The sequence below is a fragment of the Stylophora pistillata genome, chromosome 8 (assembly GCF_964205215.1).
Source record: "Stylophora pistillata chromosome 8, jaStyPist1.2, whole genome shotgun sequence".
NCBI classification, from domain to species: Eukaryota; Metazoa; Cnidaria; class Anthozoa; order Scleractinia; family Pocilloporidae; genus Stylophora; species Stylophora pistillata.
The window spans coordinates 14,615,103-14,629,004 of NC_142526.1; the positions used below are offsets into that span (position 1 = coordinate 14,615,103).

Consider the following 13,902-nt stretch of genomic DNA (forward strand, 5'->3'; position numbering starts at 1 on the left):
ACGTGTTCCCCACGAAAAGTTCAAACCCGAAGTGTGTAAAATCGCACTGAACAAAGGATGAAGATATACAAAAACGAATGAAAATTGCACTTTCTTCCTAGTTACCTTGTGAGGTAAATATTTCGTACCTTAACACCTCATGATTTAATGAGAATAGTGACTTCTGTATTAAACTTAAAAACTAAATGTCGCGTGTGGGTGCAGAGCGTGAGACAAATGAGAATTCCGCACTTGTACCCAACCTTCTGTTTTAAGTGCACCAGCTCGATGCAAGACCAAGATAGAGAAAACCAGCCCGTTTTGGCGTCAGCGACTTCACTACAAATATAATGACAGGCAACTAAAGGGTTACTTTATTCTCAAAGTGACTGCTGTTTTAAATTGAAGGAACAGCTTTTTTCACTTACGACTTAATAATTTTACACTTGTTATAAGCAGTGAAAGTAGACATTGCATGCCTATCATGTTCGCTCTTCTGTTGGCAGAACAGGGCAAGTCAATAAGTCATGTCTACAGTACTTAGTCGCTACTAGATAAATAGGGTTAATATATTAGAGCGAGGAGCGCTTTCGTATATATTATGAAACCGCAGTACACATATATGATTTTCATTTATTCAAATTTATTGGCGGGTTTAACACGAACCAACATAATGACCTGCTCCCAGTTGGCTTGTTAGCTCAGTTTGTAGAGCACTGCACCGGTATCGCAGAGGTCATAGGTTCAAATCCCGTACGGACCTAAAAGTTTTTCAGGCCTTATTTCCACCTACTAGATAAGTAGGGTTTATTACTGCGAAGAACGCTTTCATACATTTTATGAAAGCGCAGTAAACATATATTATTTTCATATATTTACTGAGTCGTCGCCATCATAACGCATTCTAGTGTCAGTCAAAAATTATCTTCGGTTTTTAAATGTCATCCTTTCGCGGGATTTCGCAATACTCGTACTCGCTGGTTTCATAATTTGCCCGCTGACCAAAAATTACTGTTTACTCTTACCCTCGACGAACGCCTTCGATATAGCGTCACCCAATTGAAGTCGGGTGATGCTATATCGAAGGCGCTCGTCGAAGGTCGAACACACAAATTTATAGTACAGCGGTTAAATATAAAATATGTCATGTAAGCTGTACCACTTATTCCCAACGAAAAGTTCAAACCCGAAATGTGTAAGATCGCACTGAACAAAGTATAAAGATATACAAAAACTAATACAAATGTTTTCAGTGTGTTTGAGCTAATTTACAAGTTTGTCAATGCGCTAATAAACCTAGCAGTAACGTTTGAATTTTAGACGGTAGCTTCATCTCTTAAAAAGTAAAGTTTGAGAGAGATTCTCCTTGGAGCGTTAAGTCAATTTTTTAGTAATGTAATACGAAAAACTTGTCAACACTGAAACATCAAATGATTCGTAAAATAACGAACAAGATTTTCAGGAATTGTACACAGCCTAGCCTTAAGTCAGTCCCCTAGTCTTAAGTCAGTCCCACACTAGGAAGAATCTTCTCCAATATCAATTTACGTCACTAATCTGCAACGATTTTGTAAAATTAACTAAAATCTAGAATTAGGGTTCTAGATTTGCCATTCACATTTCTCTTTTCTGTATAGTTTTAGATATGCTTTTACTTATCAGATTATTAGACTTTGAATCTGTTCAGATTTGACTCCGTTATTTATAGTTTTCCAGACGCTTTGACAAAAAAAAAAAAGGAGTAGATGTGAGCCGAAAGGAAGTTATTTTGGATCGTTTTTTTACGCTGTTAATATTTTGTATTGTAGAGGATTTTATGGAAATTATTGCTAAATAAAATTACTCGAAAACCTCTTGTGATTTAACTCCTTTGGGTGCAATGCCTTCTTTACAAAGCATGTGGAACTTAAAAGGAGAAACTTCTCGAGCATATCCTCGAACTCGTCTCTTTTCCCATCGAAATAACCCAAAAAGTACTGGTTTTTAACAGAACAATTTTCAAGGTTTTCCTCAAGGAACTCAATCTCCGATTTGTTTAAAGACGATTGAATAGTCGCCGCCATGATTACGCATTTTAGTGTCTCACTGAAAAACTGTTTTCAGTTTTAAATGTCATCCTTTCGCGGGCTTTCGCAAATATTCGCGGGTTTCATAATTTCCCCGCTGACCAAACTTACCGTTTACTCTTACCCTATAGACGAGCGCCTTCGATATAGCATCGCCCATTGAAGTCCTCTTAAAAGCTGAAAATGGGAGGTTCTCAGTCTAACTTGCCTCCCCGCCCTCTTGGTTTTGAGTATATGTGCATAACTATTCGTCACCCGGATAAAATTCGCGTCATTCATGGTACAGATCGCGAAATTAGCATCCTCCGTCAAACCATCCAAGAAGCATGGCATAGAGGAATCCAAAGAGAATCATTCCTTCTTAATGGAGCTCATGAATTCAAGTTGAATGGATATCCATTTTCTCTGAATATCTCATCCAGCGATGCCGTACTTTCCCGGACGATGGCAGGTGCTCTCCTTCACAGACTATATCGTGATGGGTGGAAGCTGCTGGTTTCTAGTGACTTGACTAGAACAACAGAACTTACTACGTGGATTTTTAAGAAAGTATCGGTTACATTGTTGTCCTCCCAGCCGTTCATGGTTGTGGGCCTCAGCAGCACTGATACTTTAATGGTACTCAATGCACCTGCTGATCTTCATCAAACTTTCAAAGACATGGTCGAAAAATCATGGCCTTTTGGAATCCAAAGGTGGTCTTATGAGAACTTTGTGTTATTTATCAAGTTGAAAGGAACGCCTTGGCATCCAGACGGCGAGGAAACAGTTTATTCAAGAGTGCTTCTGCAAACACTTATTACTGATCTGCATGTGAGGCAATGGAGATTGTATGGAAATTCCAACCTTAAAAGTGGTACCAACACCTTCTTCTTTGAACACGACCCAAGTATTGCCTCAGGGCAGCCCTGCCCACCACACTTTACCATAAGCCTCAACAAGTATGACACTGTTAGGTTGATTGGAATTCCAGACAGCTTGACGTCTGCTGTGCGTGATGTCATCCAAACCAACTGGCCAAGAGGTATTCAAGAAGAATCACGCTACTCTTTGAGCTGGCAGTTTAAGCTGCGCGGAAATCCCTGGTGGGCTTCAGGTGAAGAAGCAGTAACCTCAAGATATCTGGTTCTGAAACTGATTGAAGCCATGCAGGCATATGGATGGAGCATTGTCACTAGTATTGACAGCTCAAGAAAACTGTCAGATAAGAGTTCCCTTCTTTTCAGACAGTCACAGCCAAGGCAGTCTCCAGTTTTCTGTATAAGTTTGAATGAGACAGACAAACTGCGACTAATAAATGCACCAGAAGACATTGCAAAGGTAAGGGCTTTAATAACACAAATCATTGTCTAGTAGACTTGTTTCTTGACTCTCTGGCAAGGCCTTCCCATCTACATAATCAGAGTGTAATAAATTTCCCCTCCCTATTGAGCCCACCTCCTCCCTCCTCCCTATCAACAAAAACTTTATCCAGATTAAAAATTCAGGCAAAATAGCTATTTTATTTTGTTATGACATTAAGCATTGTTACAGTACATAATAACACAAAATGATCTTATCAATACAATTATAGCACAGTATTTCATTTTGTAAACAACCAGCAGTGAATTGTGTACTAGGGTTAATACAGTTGAAGAGCAGAGAAAACACTCAGAGTGAGTTCAAGCAAATTAACTTTGGTTCTGAAAGAAGAAAGTAAATCACAATCATTTCTTGACAACAAGAGCCCTCAAACTTTGGTCTTACTTAAAACAAAAAGAGATTTCCAAAAGAGCTTTACTTAAACTCTTTAAAACATTTTAGTTTTTACTTGACCACACTCTACTGAGATGAAATGTGATAAATATACACTCAAAATACAAGGAACACTTTTTTCCATGTTTCCAGTTATTTCTGGTCAACTTGTGTTGACTGCTGTTAACTTGATCCTTTTCGTAGGGGCTATTCTTTTAGATCGTTGTTATCTTATTTTCGTTACAAAAAAGGTTTTAATTTGAGATAAATTGAGCAAATTGATCTCCTTGATTGAGTGCCTTGGAAGTTTTGGCCATCTAGTCTTCCTCAATTCTTTGGAGTATGTAGATTCATAATCTTCAAATTTTATGTCCTATCATAATACATACCACTTGTTGCATGTAACTGATACCGAAAAGAAGAGCTTTACCTATATATATCGTGCTGATCACATCACTTTGAATGTTACATTGGAATTTCTAAGTTTGGCACATTCAGAACTTTGGCGGGTGTTCTTTTATAATATTGTATAGATTTAGCCAAGCCTAAAAGCGGAGCTTGCATTTTTTTTTCCCATAAGTCTCAAGGGCACAACACCTTGCCCCAGCCAGGACTAGAACCCAGGTCATTTGATTCAGAGCCCAGTGCACTGACCACTGGACTACTGGACAAAGCCGTGGCGTTGGTGTGCCTGCTGTACAGTTGACCGCACATGCTAAAAGTAGTACCTTGTATGGACGCCTGTACGGTTGCAAGTCCAAATTTTTTTGGCTGGATGGGTTACTACTATCATTTTGTATAATTGTGGGGCTTTGCTCTGCGAGCTCCACTATTAATTAGCTATTTTGATTATAATACAGTTCTTACAGGAGGGCCTGCATATCCCATTCAAACATGACTGCAAACCTGTTTAAAAGTATCACAAAATAATGCTTTTATAACTTTCTTTTTGAATTGATGCTTAGAAATGTCAAGATGTGATTCATGCTCAGTATGCTCTTGGTATTCAGAGAGTGCAGCGCTATGGAAATAGTCTTGAATTTAAACTACTGGGTAACCCATGGGGAGATGGAATAAGTGGGCATGATGGAATCCATGGCAGAAGTCTGATGTGCCACCTGGTCCATGTATTGGCAAACCATCACTGGAGGCTTGTCACTTCAGCAGATGTGTCAGCAAAGTACGTCCACCGTGACAAAGCTCCTGATTATCCAATAGATGTGGACAGCTTATTCTTCACGTTCGAGCCAACTGCTGTACAACCATCAGCACCACCACTATTCTTTCCTGGGTATTCTCAACCATCTGCACAGCCTCCTCCTTCATATGGCTTTCTTCAGCAAAATGCTCCTCCACCTTATGACCCACCAGCCTATGGTGCTCAATTTTCTTAGATTAAGGCTCAGAGCCTAATATGTAACATACAAGGTCATGTAGCTGTGGTTAAAACCAACTAATCTGTCGAACAAATCTCTTGATCTCCCCTACAGTTTACTTTGTCTCATATATAAGACCATGTGAATTTGGATGATTTTCAATGAAACCAAACTCCAGATTATATTAATGATCTTCTGTCTATGAAAACCAAATCCAACTATTCTCTTTGTTCGTCCTCACAGTTTCTTCTGTCAGGTCCCAGAGTCAACTGCTCTACATTTGGGGGTCGTGCTTTCACCCACACTGCACCGGTTCTATGGAACTCTTTACTGCAGACTATTAGATCTAGTAGTAGTATTTCTGTGTTTAAAAAAAGACTGAAGACTTTTCTTTTTAAAAAGGCTTTTAATTTGTAACTTGTGGTCTATTTGAGATATATTCTTACTGTACAGCACTTTTGAATATTGACCAATAGTTGAAGTGCTCTATAAATATATTATTATTATTATTATTATTATTATTATTATTATTATTATTATTAAGTTGTTTGTGTGTGGGTCTCCAGTGCCCTGGATTATATGAAATAATGTATTTAACATACCAATTTTCATGTTTAAGTAGTGGTATTGAAGATAAGATTAATTAATGAATCAAAGAAAATAAATCACTCTTATAATGATATAGAAAGATAATGGACAATAGAGAGATACCTAATACCTATGTCAAGCTTAATGCAGCAGGTTGATCGCCAAGTCAGAGGCAAAAAAAATGTAAATATTGTAATCTGACATTATAAAATAGTCACAAAAATTGTTTAATACAGGGTATATCTATTTTTTCATTTCCTCAAAGTTACAGCTGTATATTAAGGTTGTCTCTCTAGTTTTCCTGAGGGAACTCTATACTTATGTTCCCTAGCAGATTATGTTAAATACACTATAGCTAATTCTTGCAGAAGGAAAGTACAATGTAATGTGATTGTGTTCTGCATTTCTCGTTTCATGACTGTGAATGTAAACTACTGACCTAGAAAATTTATCAAATTAGAAGGCACTCTCTTGTTGTGATATTTTAACAAAGAAAACTGGAATACATTATGTAATAAGTGCCGGAGTCAAATGATCATCAAATGCAGAGGAAGTTTGATTCACATGATTCTTTTTTGTCTGTGGGCTACCGATTTAGGTATTCTGTGAGTTTTACATGAGAAAAGAACCTGTTTGCATGTAAACAAGCATTCTTTCACTTCCCTGACGTAATTGGTCATGGGCCATTTGTAACCTTTGTCCTTAATTTATCTGCAAAGCAACAAAGACCGTACACAATGCTTCCTTTGTCTTGCCAACGTTCCCATCTTTTACACATGGCAAGGACACAATGAATCCGAGATAAAGCTTTTGTACATTCTTGATCCAAATCAGATTAAGAAAATTTTGGAAGCAATGCCAGCTCCAATTTAAGTTACAAGTGTTAGGGTGGCATTTCCTACCTCATCCCAGGGCATTTAAATGAGATTTTGTCAACTTTTCTTTTCCAGATACCTAATGCTTTAAGGCAAATGTAAGAGCAATTCACCTCAATATTAGAAAAGAAAAGAAAGAAAAAACCTCGAATTCTTCTGCATCATCTTGAATCATTCTTCGCCTCTGTGGTTGATTGATTGCCTTTTACGAATGACCAGGTCTCAATAATTGCTTGCTTTACGGCTTCCATGAAAAGAATTTTTTTTACGTATCAGCTCAGGGAAAACAGCTGCTCCACCTGGACCGCCACCCAGTTAGCCCAATGGATAGTGTGCTGGACTGTTGTGCAGGAGGTCGAGGATTCAAGCCCCGGCTGGACCAACACTCAAGGTCTTAAAATAATTGAAAAGAATTTGCTACCTTTCTATAACATCAAGAAATGGTTAGATATTCTAGTCTTCTCGGATAGGGACGAATAAATGGAGGTCCCGTCTCCTGCAGGGTTGGTGTAGGAGACGTTAATTTCCCACACACACGAGATTACTGTGATGGATGTCCTCCTGGGGTGGGTAAAAAAGGAGTTAGGTGTCAATTGGAACGAAAGTTCTGTTCCTTTCTCCTACCATTCTCGTGCCGAATAAATTAAATTCTGAATTCTTATAGAATTTTTCTTCCCAATCTTGCTATCTTTTTCCAGTTTCTTTTCAGACAACATAATAATAATTTAATATTTATATTACGTAAATTAACATGTGGATATGATCAGTGGATATGATCACAACACTTTTCGGTGGACTTTGGCCGGACTGCATCAACAGTTTACAAACAACCGAAGGAAACTTATTTGAAGATGCCCCCTTCCCCCCCCCATTCCCAGTAAACGGGCCAGACAACATCACAGTAATCTCGTGAGTGGGTTCTTTAATGTCCCCTGCCTAACCAAATTAACTAGCGCTCTGAACAATAGACCCTTTCAAGGTTAACGCCGCCATTTTGCCGGGGGTGCAAAACTGTTGGGGCGAGCGCAAAATGAAAAAAGTCAGGAGATTGATGCTCGATAATTTGAGGAAGGCTGGCATTCTGCAATTTCTATGAATTACGAAGTAAAGATACCTAGCAAAAGATGTTGCCGATTAAACGTGAAGGGTTCAGGCTCGCCGAGAAGTGAAAAATCTTATTTTTAGTTTTTCATACAAATGCTTTTAAATTTTCCCGGAAACGGCGGTTTGGTTTTAGAGACAAATATATGGAAAATCAAAATCTTAATTTGCGGCTTTTTTCGCGAGACTTCATTTCTCAAATTTGATCGTTAAACTGGTAAGTCTGGTATCTTTAGTTTGTAATACATAGAAATTGCACGATGTCAACCTTCCTCAAATTATCGAGCATCATTTTCTCAACTTTTCTCATACATATTCACTGTACATTTTGCGTTCGCCCCGGCAGTTTTGCACCCCCGGCAAAATGGCGGCGTTAACCTTGAAAGGGTCTATTGAGCTAGCCGGGAGGCGGACCCAAGGTCTCGTAAAAGTTTGAGTAATGGTTTGCCAAACGTTTTCACACATTATAATTAGATCTTAAGGGCGGGGTCACTAGAGTGAATTCAAATTTCTCAAATTTTTCGCAAACCAAAAACTGGCATAATTTTCGCTCTTTCTTAATTTTGGAAGCTATCGCATCAAAGTTGTCCTTTGACCAAAACTTCGCTGAGTGATTCATACGTCAATCACAAGCCCATCTCGCTCGAAAAAGAGATGGAAAAAATTCTTACACGAATTGCTAGGAAGAACTGATCCTTTTTTCTGCCGATCTCAGCTTTGCTTTTGGATTGACACTTGCGCTACTGGTCTCCTACTTGTGCTGGCTCCAATGCTTGTAAGGAAGAATTTCTCATTGAAGCCATATCTTCTCCAAATTGCTGCCAGTATAGGCATACTGGTATTTCGTGGACTGGACTGGACTGGACTAGTAAAACGCGGACTAGTAAAGCGCAGACTAGTAAAACGTGGACTAGTAAAACGCGGACTAGTAAAACGCGGACTAGTAGAACGCGGACTAGTAAAACGCAGACTAGTAAAACGCGGACTAGTAAAACGCGGACTAGTAAAAGGTGGACTAGTAAATCGAGGACTAGTAAAACGAGGACTAGTAAAGTGCGGACTAGTAAAACGCGGACTAGTAAAAGGTGGACTAGTAAAACGAGGACTAGTAAAACGCGGACTAGTAAAACGCGGACTAGTAAAACGCGGACTAGTAAAACGCGGACTAGAAAAACGCGGACTAGTAAAACGCGGACTAGTAAAACGCGGACTAGTAAAACGCGGACTAGTAAAACGTGGACTAGTAAAACGCGGACTAGTAAAACGCGGACTAGTAAAACGCTGACTAGTAAAACGCGGACTTAACAACAACAACAAAACAATTTCATACGAAGGCGATCACAAGACTTAATGGCGAGCCAATTCAGTGAGTGAAAATCCCTCTTTGATCTTTAAGCTACAAATGGGTTTGACATGCGCCAGATACAAACGATTTTATAAGTTTAGGCTAACAAAGAAAATTTTATTCAGCAGCAGTTCAAAATCTTAAAATACACTTTCGTCGTAAATTTCACGGCAGAAACGCAGGAATTCGATGAATAAAAGTCGCATTAAATCTCCTTGTGTCTAGGTAGAAAGTCTCATTGACTTCAGCTTTTCGGTGGAAGAAACACCGATTTACACACGCCATTACAGAAAACAAACAAGCAGACTGACAACTCCAAAACACATATCTGCATTCACTTACAATTTGACTTTCCGTGACATTTTAAAACGGAACAGAGGTAACTCTTCGAAGATTAATCGTTGTTGGAAATAAAAAATACTTTCCGTAAGATCTCTGTTTTTCTCTTTACGAGAAAATCGTCGCATGTTCAGTTTACTCGTGTGTGTTTGTCACACCAGTACTGCTGTTTCTTCAAAAGCGTATGCTTCTTTCCTCTTCAATTGACAGGTGTCTTACTTTTCAAAAAATGTTTGAAAATTTGTTCGGAAGCCTTTTAACAACCTTTACAAATAAAAATGTTTCAGCGAAAGCTTTCTCTTTAATTCGAATAACATTTGTTTTCTTTATAACTCACTCGCTATCAAATTGTTAAGTTCAAGGAGGATATTCCCGTAATTAAACTCGTAATTGTAGTCCTAAATCATTCGGGTTCTTCAAATTAAAGAGAAAACTTTCGCCGAAACATTATTTGTAAAGGTAGTTAAAAGGCTTCCGAACAAATTTTCAAACATTTTTTTGAAAAGTAACTGTCACGATGTGACACCTATCAATTGAAGAGGAAAGAAGCACATGCTTTTGAAGAAACAGCAGTACTGGTGTGACAAACACACACGAGTAAACTGATCATGCGACGATTTTCTCGTGAAGAAAAAAACAGAGATCTTACGGAAAGTATTTTTTATTTCCAACAACGATTAATCTTCGAAGATTTACCTCTGTTCAGTTTTAAAATGTGACGGAAAGTCAAATTGTAAGTGAATGCAAATACGTGTTTTGGAGTTGTCAGTCTGCTTGTTTGTTTTCTGTAATGGCGTGTGTATATCGATGTTTCTTCCACCGAAAAGCTGAAGTCAATGAGACTCTTTCTACCTAGACACAAGGAGATTTAATGCGACTTTTATTCATCGAATTCCTGCGTTACTGCCGTGAAATTTACGACGAAATAAACAATTTTTAATACAAGAGAAAATTCGAGTCTCCAGATGAGAAATTTACGGCGAAAGTGTATTTTAAGATTTTGAACTGCTGCTGAATAAAGTTCTTTCTTTGTTAGCCTAAACTTATAAAATCGTTTGTATCTGGCGCATGTCAAACCCATTTGTAGCTTAAAGGTCAAGAGGGATTGTCACTCACTGAATTGGCTCGCCATTAAGTCTTGTGATCGCCTTCGTATGAAATTGCTTTTTTTGTTGTTGTTGTTGTTGTTGCTAAGTCCGCGTTTTACTAGTCAGCGTATTACTAGTCAGCGTTTTACTAGTCCGCGTTTTACTAGTCCGTGTTTTACTAGTCCGCGTTTTACTAGTCCGCGTCTTACCAGTCTTCGTTTTACTAGTCAGCGTTTTACTAGTCCACGTTTTACTAGTCCATGTTTTACTAGTCCTCGTTTTACTAGTGCAGTCCAGTCCAGTCCAGTCGAGTCCAGTCCAGTCCAGTCCCCCCAATACTATATGCCGCCAGTATAACCGTACCCAAGGTACGGTGGTAATCATCTTTATTGAGGAAACTTTTTCATAACAGATATGGTTTTCAAAAAGGACCTCGAAACTAGATATATATAGTAGAAACAAGAAAGCAATAAAATTGCAAAGAGATTAAAAGGATAAAAAAAATGCATAAAAGTCACAGATATTTGAATAAAGCGGCGCTCGGTGGTTTAAAACCAATCTCTAGAGACACAGGTAACAATGGTGAAAGGAACAAATGCTGGTGGACTGACAAAAGGAGCCAATGAGATATCTATTGTTTACGTCCAAAATCATGGCGGCAATGACGTAACGTGATCGTTTTCACGTGACGTCACATCATTTCCGGTCGCCATATTTGTGTAATACATGCAGGGTAATATATGCAAATAATAAGCACATCAACAATTTCTGCCTGTAAAAATGAATACTACAGCAACGGAAGCAAAATTAAGTGCCAATACTGATATCATTATCCATCCTCCTCTTTCTGAGTACGCCAAGAAGCTAGAACCACGAGAAAGGCAGCGTTATTTGGAAAAAATTTCGGCGATTGAGATCCATCCAGTCCTTTTTTAGAGTAAGAATTTTCAACCAGACTGCTTGCCTCCAGTTGAATCTACAGATCTACTTTTCTATCTGGTTTTGGAGACGAGCTTCTACACGCAACAACAGTTTAAGGCTTTCCGAAGCCTGGAAGCCAACAATCAGATGGTTTCGGGATTTATAACCTGCGTAAAAGGCCACATAATCGCAAACAAATTTGTTGTGTTAGTCAAGGTGAGACAAAGAATGAATGACTCTTTGATCCCTATCTGGATTATAGCAGAAAAGGAGGGGACAATTTTATCCGCTCATTGCCTAGGTTGTGAGGCCGGGCTAGCTGAATCATGCTCGCATATTGCAAGCGTTTTATTTTACGTAGAAGCGTGGACAAAGATAAATGGAAAACTTGCTTGCACGCAAACTCTTCCGATTGCGTGCCGACCTAAACAAACATTCTTGAGTCAAACAACAACAAACATATGAAACATATGTGTGAACTGCGGTATGAGATGTATATGAGAACGATCCTTCGCAGTAAAGCACTATTTGAGCAATAGGTCTGATTTTCACTATTGCTCAAATAGTGCTTTACTGCGAAGGATCGTTCTCATATACATCTCATACCGCAGTTCACACATATGTTTCATATGTTTGTTGTTGTTTGATTTATCATCTACGGGTTTATATCGAATTAATTTGATGGCCTGCTCCCAGTTGGCTTGTTAGCTCAATTGGTAGAGCGCTGCACTAGTATCGCAGAGGTCAGTGGTTCGAGTCCCGTACAGGCCTGAAATTTTTTTCAGGTCTGATTTTCACTATTGCTCAAATAGTGCTTTACTGCGAAGGATCGTTCTCATATACATTCTTGAGTCAGTTTGTATGCCTTTCTCTGTGGGCTTATCTAGACTTTCTGCTTCGCTACCTTCGAAGTTTAACTGATCTAAACTTTGCTGCCCCGATTCGCTAAATTTGAAAAACTTCTCCTCCCTCTCGGACTCTAGTACTTTCACCCTTTTGGCAAACGCCGGCTTCTTCACCAATTCGCGTTCCCTCGCCCTCTTACTTCTTTTTGCTGCTTGTTCTCGATCCGTACGGCCAGTCTCCTTATTATGTCCTAAATTTAGAGTTGGGACCCAATCAATGTTAAATTTATCCCATGATTTTGCGGCCTTCCAGAAACAAAGTGTTTCTCACACACGCGATCGTTTTCCAAAATAGTATCGGTGAGATCGTCTCTGCTAATAGCAGAAATCCAGCGCGATCTTCTTTCTGCTGACAATTCTCCGGCTTCATTTCCTTGATTTTCAATTATCGCAGGTACTTTGGCAAAATATAATCCTTTATTCCTTCCACTTCTATTTCCACAGCCGACAATCAAGCACAAAACCATCTTCTTTCAAAGGACGCAGTAGATTTGCATGCGATATCTGTACACAAATATGGCGGCGTAGCAACAGTTGTCAGGGTTTTGGTCACGTGAGTGAAAACGATCTATTCGTTTACCAAGAAAGAAAAAGTGCCAGATCCTGCCATCGCATCGTATTTTTTTCCCGGCAAATTTTTATCCAGAAATATCTTACATGTCGTGACAGCTAAATGGTTGAAGAAACAGAAATGTTTGTTCTGCCAAAATTTGGAAGCCCCCGGGTCCTTTGAGCGAAAATTTGGCGCTTTGCAAATTTGCCGGGCAAGTTTTTCAAATTAGGTGCTGCATTTACTTTGCAGATTTATCACGAAACAAAAAAAGATCTAGTGTGGGACCCGGGCCTTAGCTACCACACGTGAAAAGGTAGGTACGACTCAGGTAAAAGTACTTCAAAGTATAGTAGCAATTACGATGAATATATGAAGTTCATTTATTTTGAACTGCGGTTATAGATACGTATGATGCACGATCCTCGCAGTAGAGAGCGCTATTTATGCAATAGCGAAAATCAGACCTGAAAAAAATCAGGCCTGTACGGGATTCGAACCACTGACCTCTGCGATACTAGTGCAGCGCTCTACCAATTGAGCTAAGAAGCCAACTGGGAGCAGGCCGTTAAGTTGATTCGTAATAAACCCGTGATGATAAATCAGATACGATGAATATATGAAGTTCATATATTTTGAACTGCGGTTATAGATACGTATGATCCACGATCCTCGCAGTAGAGAGCGCTATTTATGCAATAGCGAAAATCAGACCTGAAAAAAATCAGGCCTGTACGGGATTCGAACCACTGACCTCTGCGATACTAGTGCAGCGCTCCACCAATTGAGCTAACAATCTCTACTGCGAGGATCGCGCATCATACGTATCTATAACCGCAGTTCAAAATATATGAACTTCATATATTCATCATATCTGATTTATCATCACGGGTTTATTACGAATCAACTTAACGGCCTGCTCCCAGTTGGCTTGTTAGCTCAAGTGGTGGAGCGCTGCACTAGTATCGCAGAGGTCAGTGGTTCGAATCCCGTATAGGCCTGATTTTTTTCAGGTCTAATTTTCGCTATTGCATA

The 13,902-nt window shown here is 39.1% G+C and overlaps 1 protein-coding gene across 1 annotated transcript; it reads left to right on the plus strand.

Moving 5' to 3' along the window:
- Window positions 1-2,163: 2,163 nt before the first annotated feature.
- Window positions 2,164-5,321, plus strand: LOC111332917 (uncharacterized). The gene is made up of 2 exons (XM_022938394.2): window positions 2,164-3,365; window positions 4,745-5,321. Exons 1-2 carry the CDS (start codon window positions 2,229-2,231, stop codon window positions 5,171-5,173), a joined length of 1,566 nt encoding a protein of 521 aa, XP_022794129.2. The 5' UTR covers window positions 2,164-2,228; the 3' UTR covers window positions 5,174-5,321.
- Window positions 5,322-13,902: the final 8,581 nt, after the last annotated feature.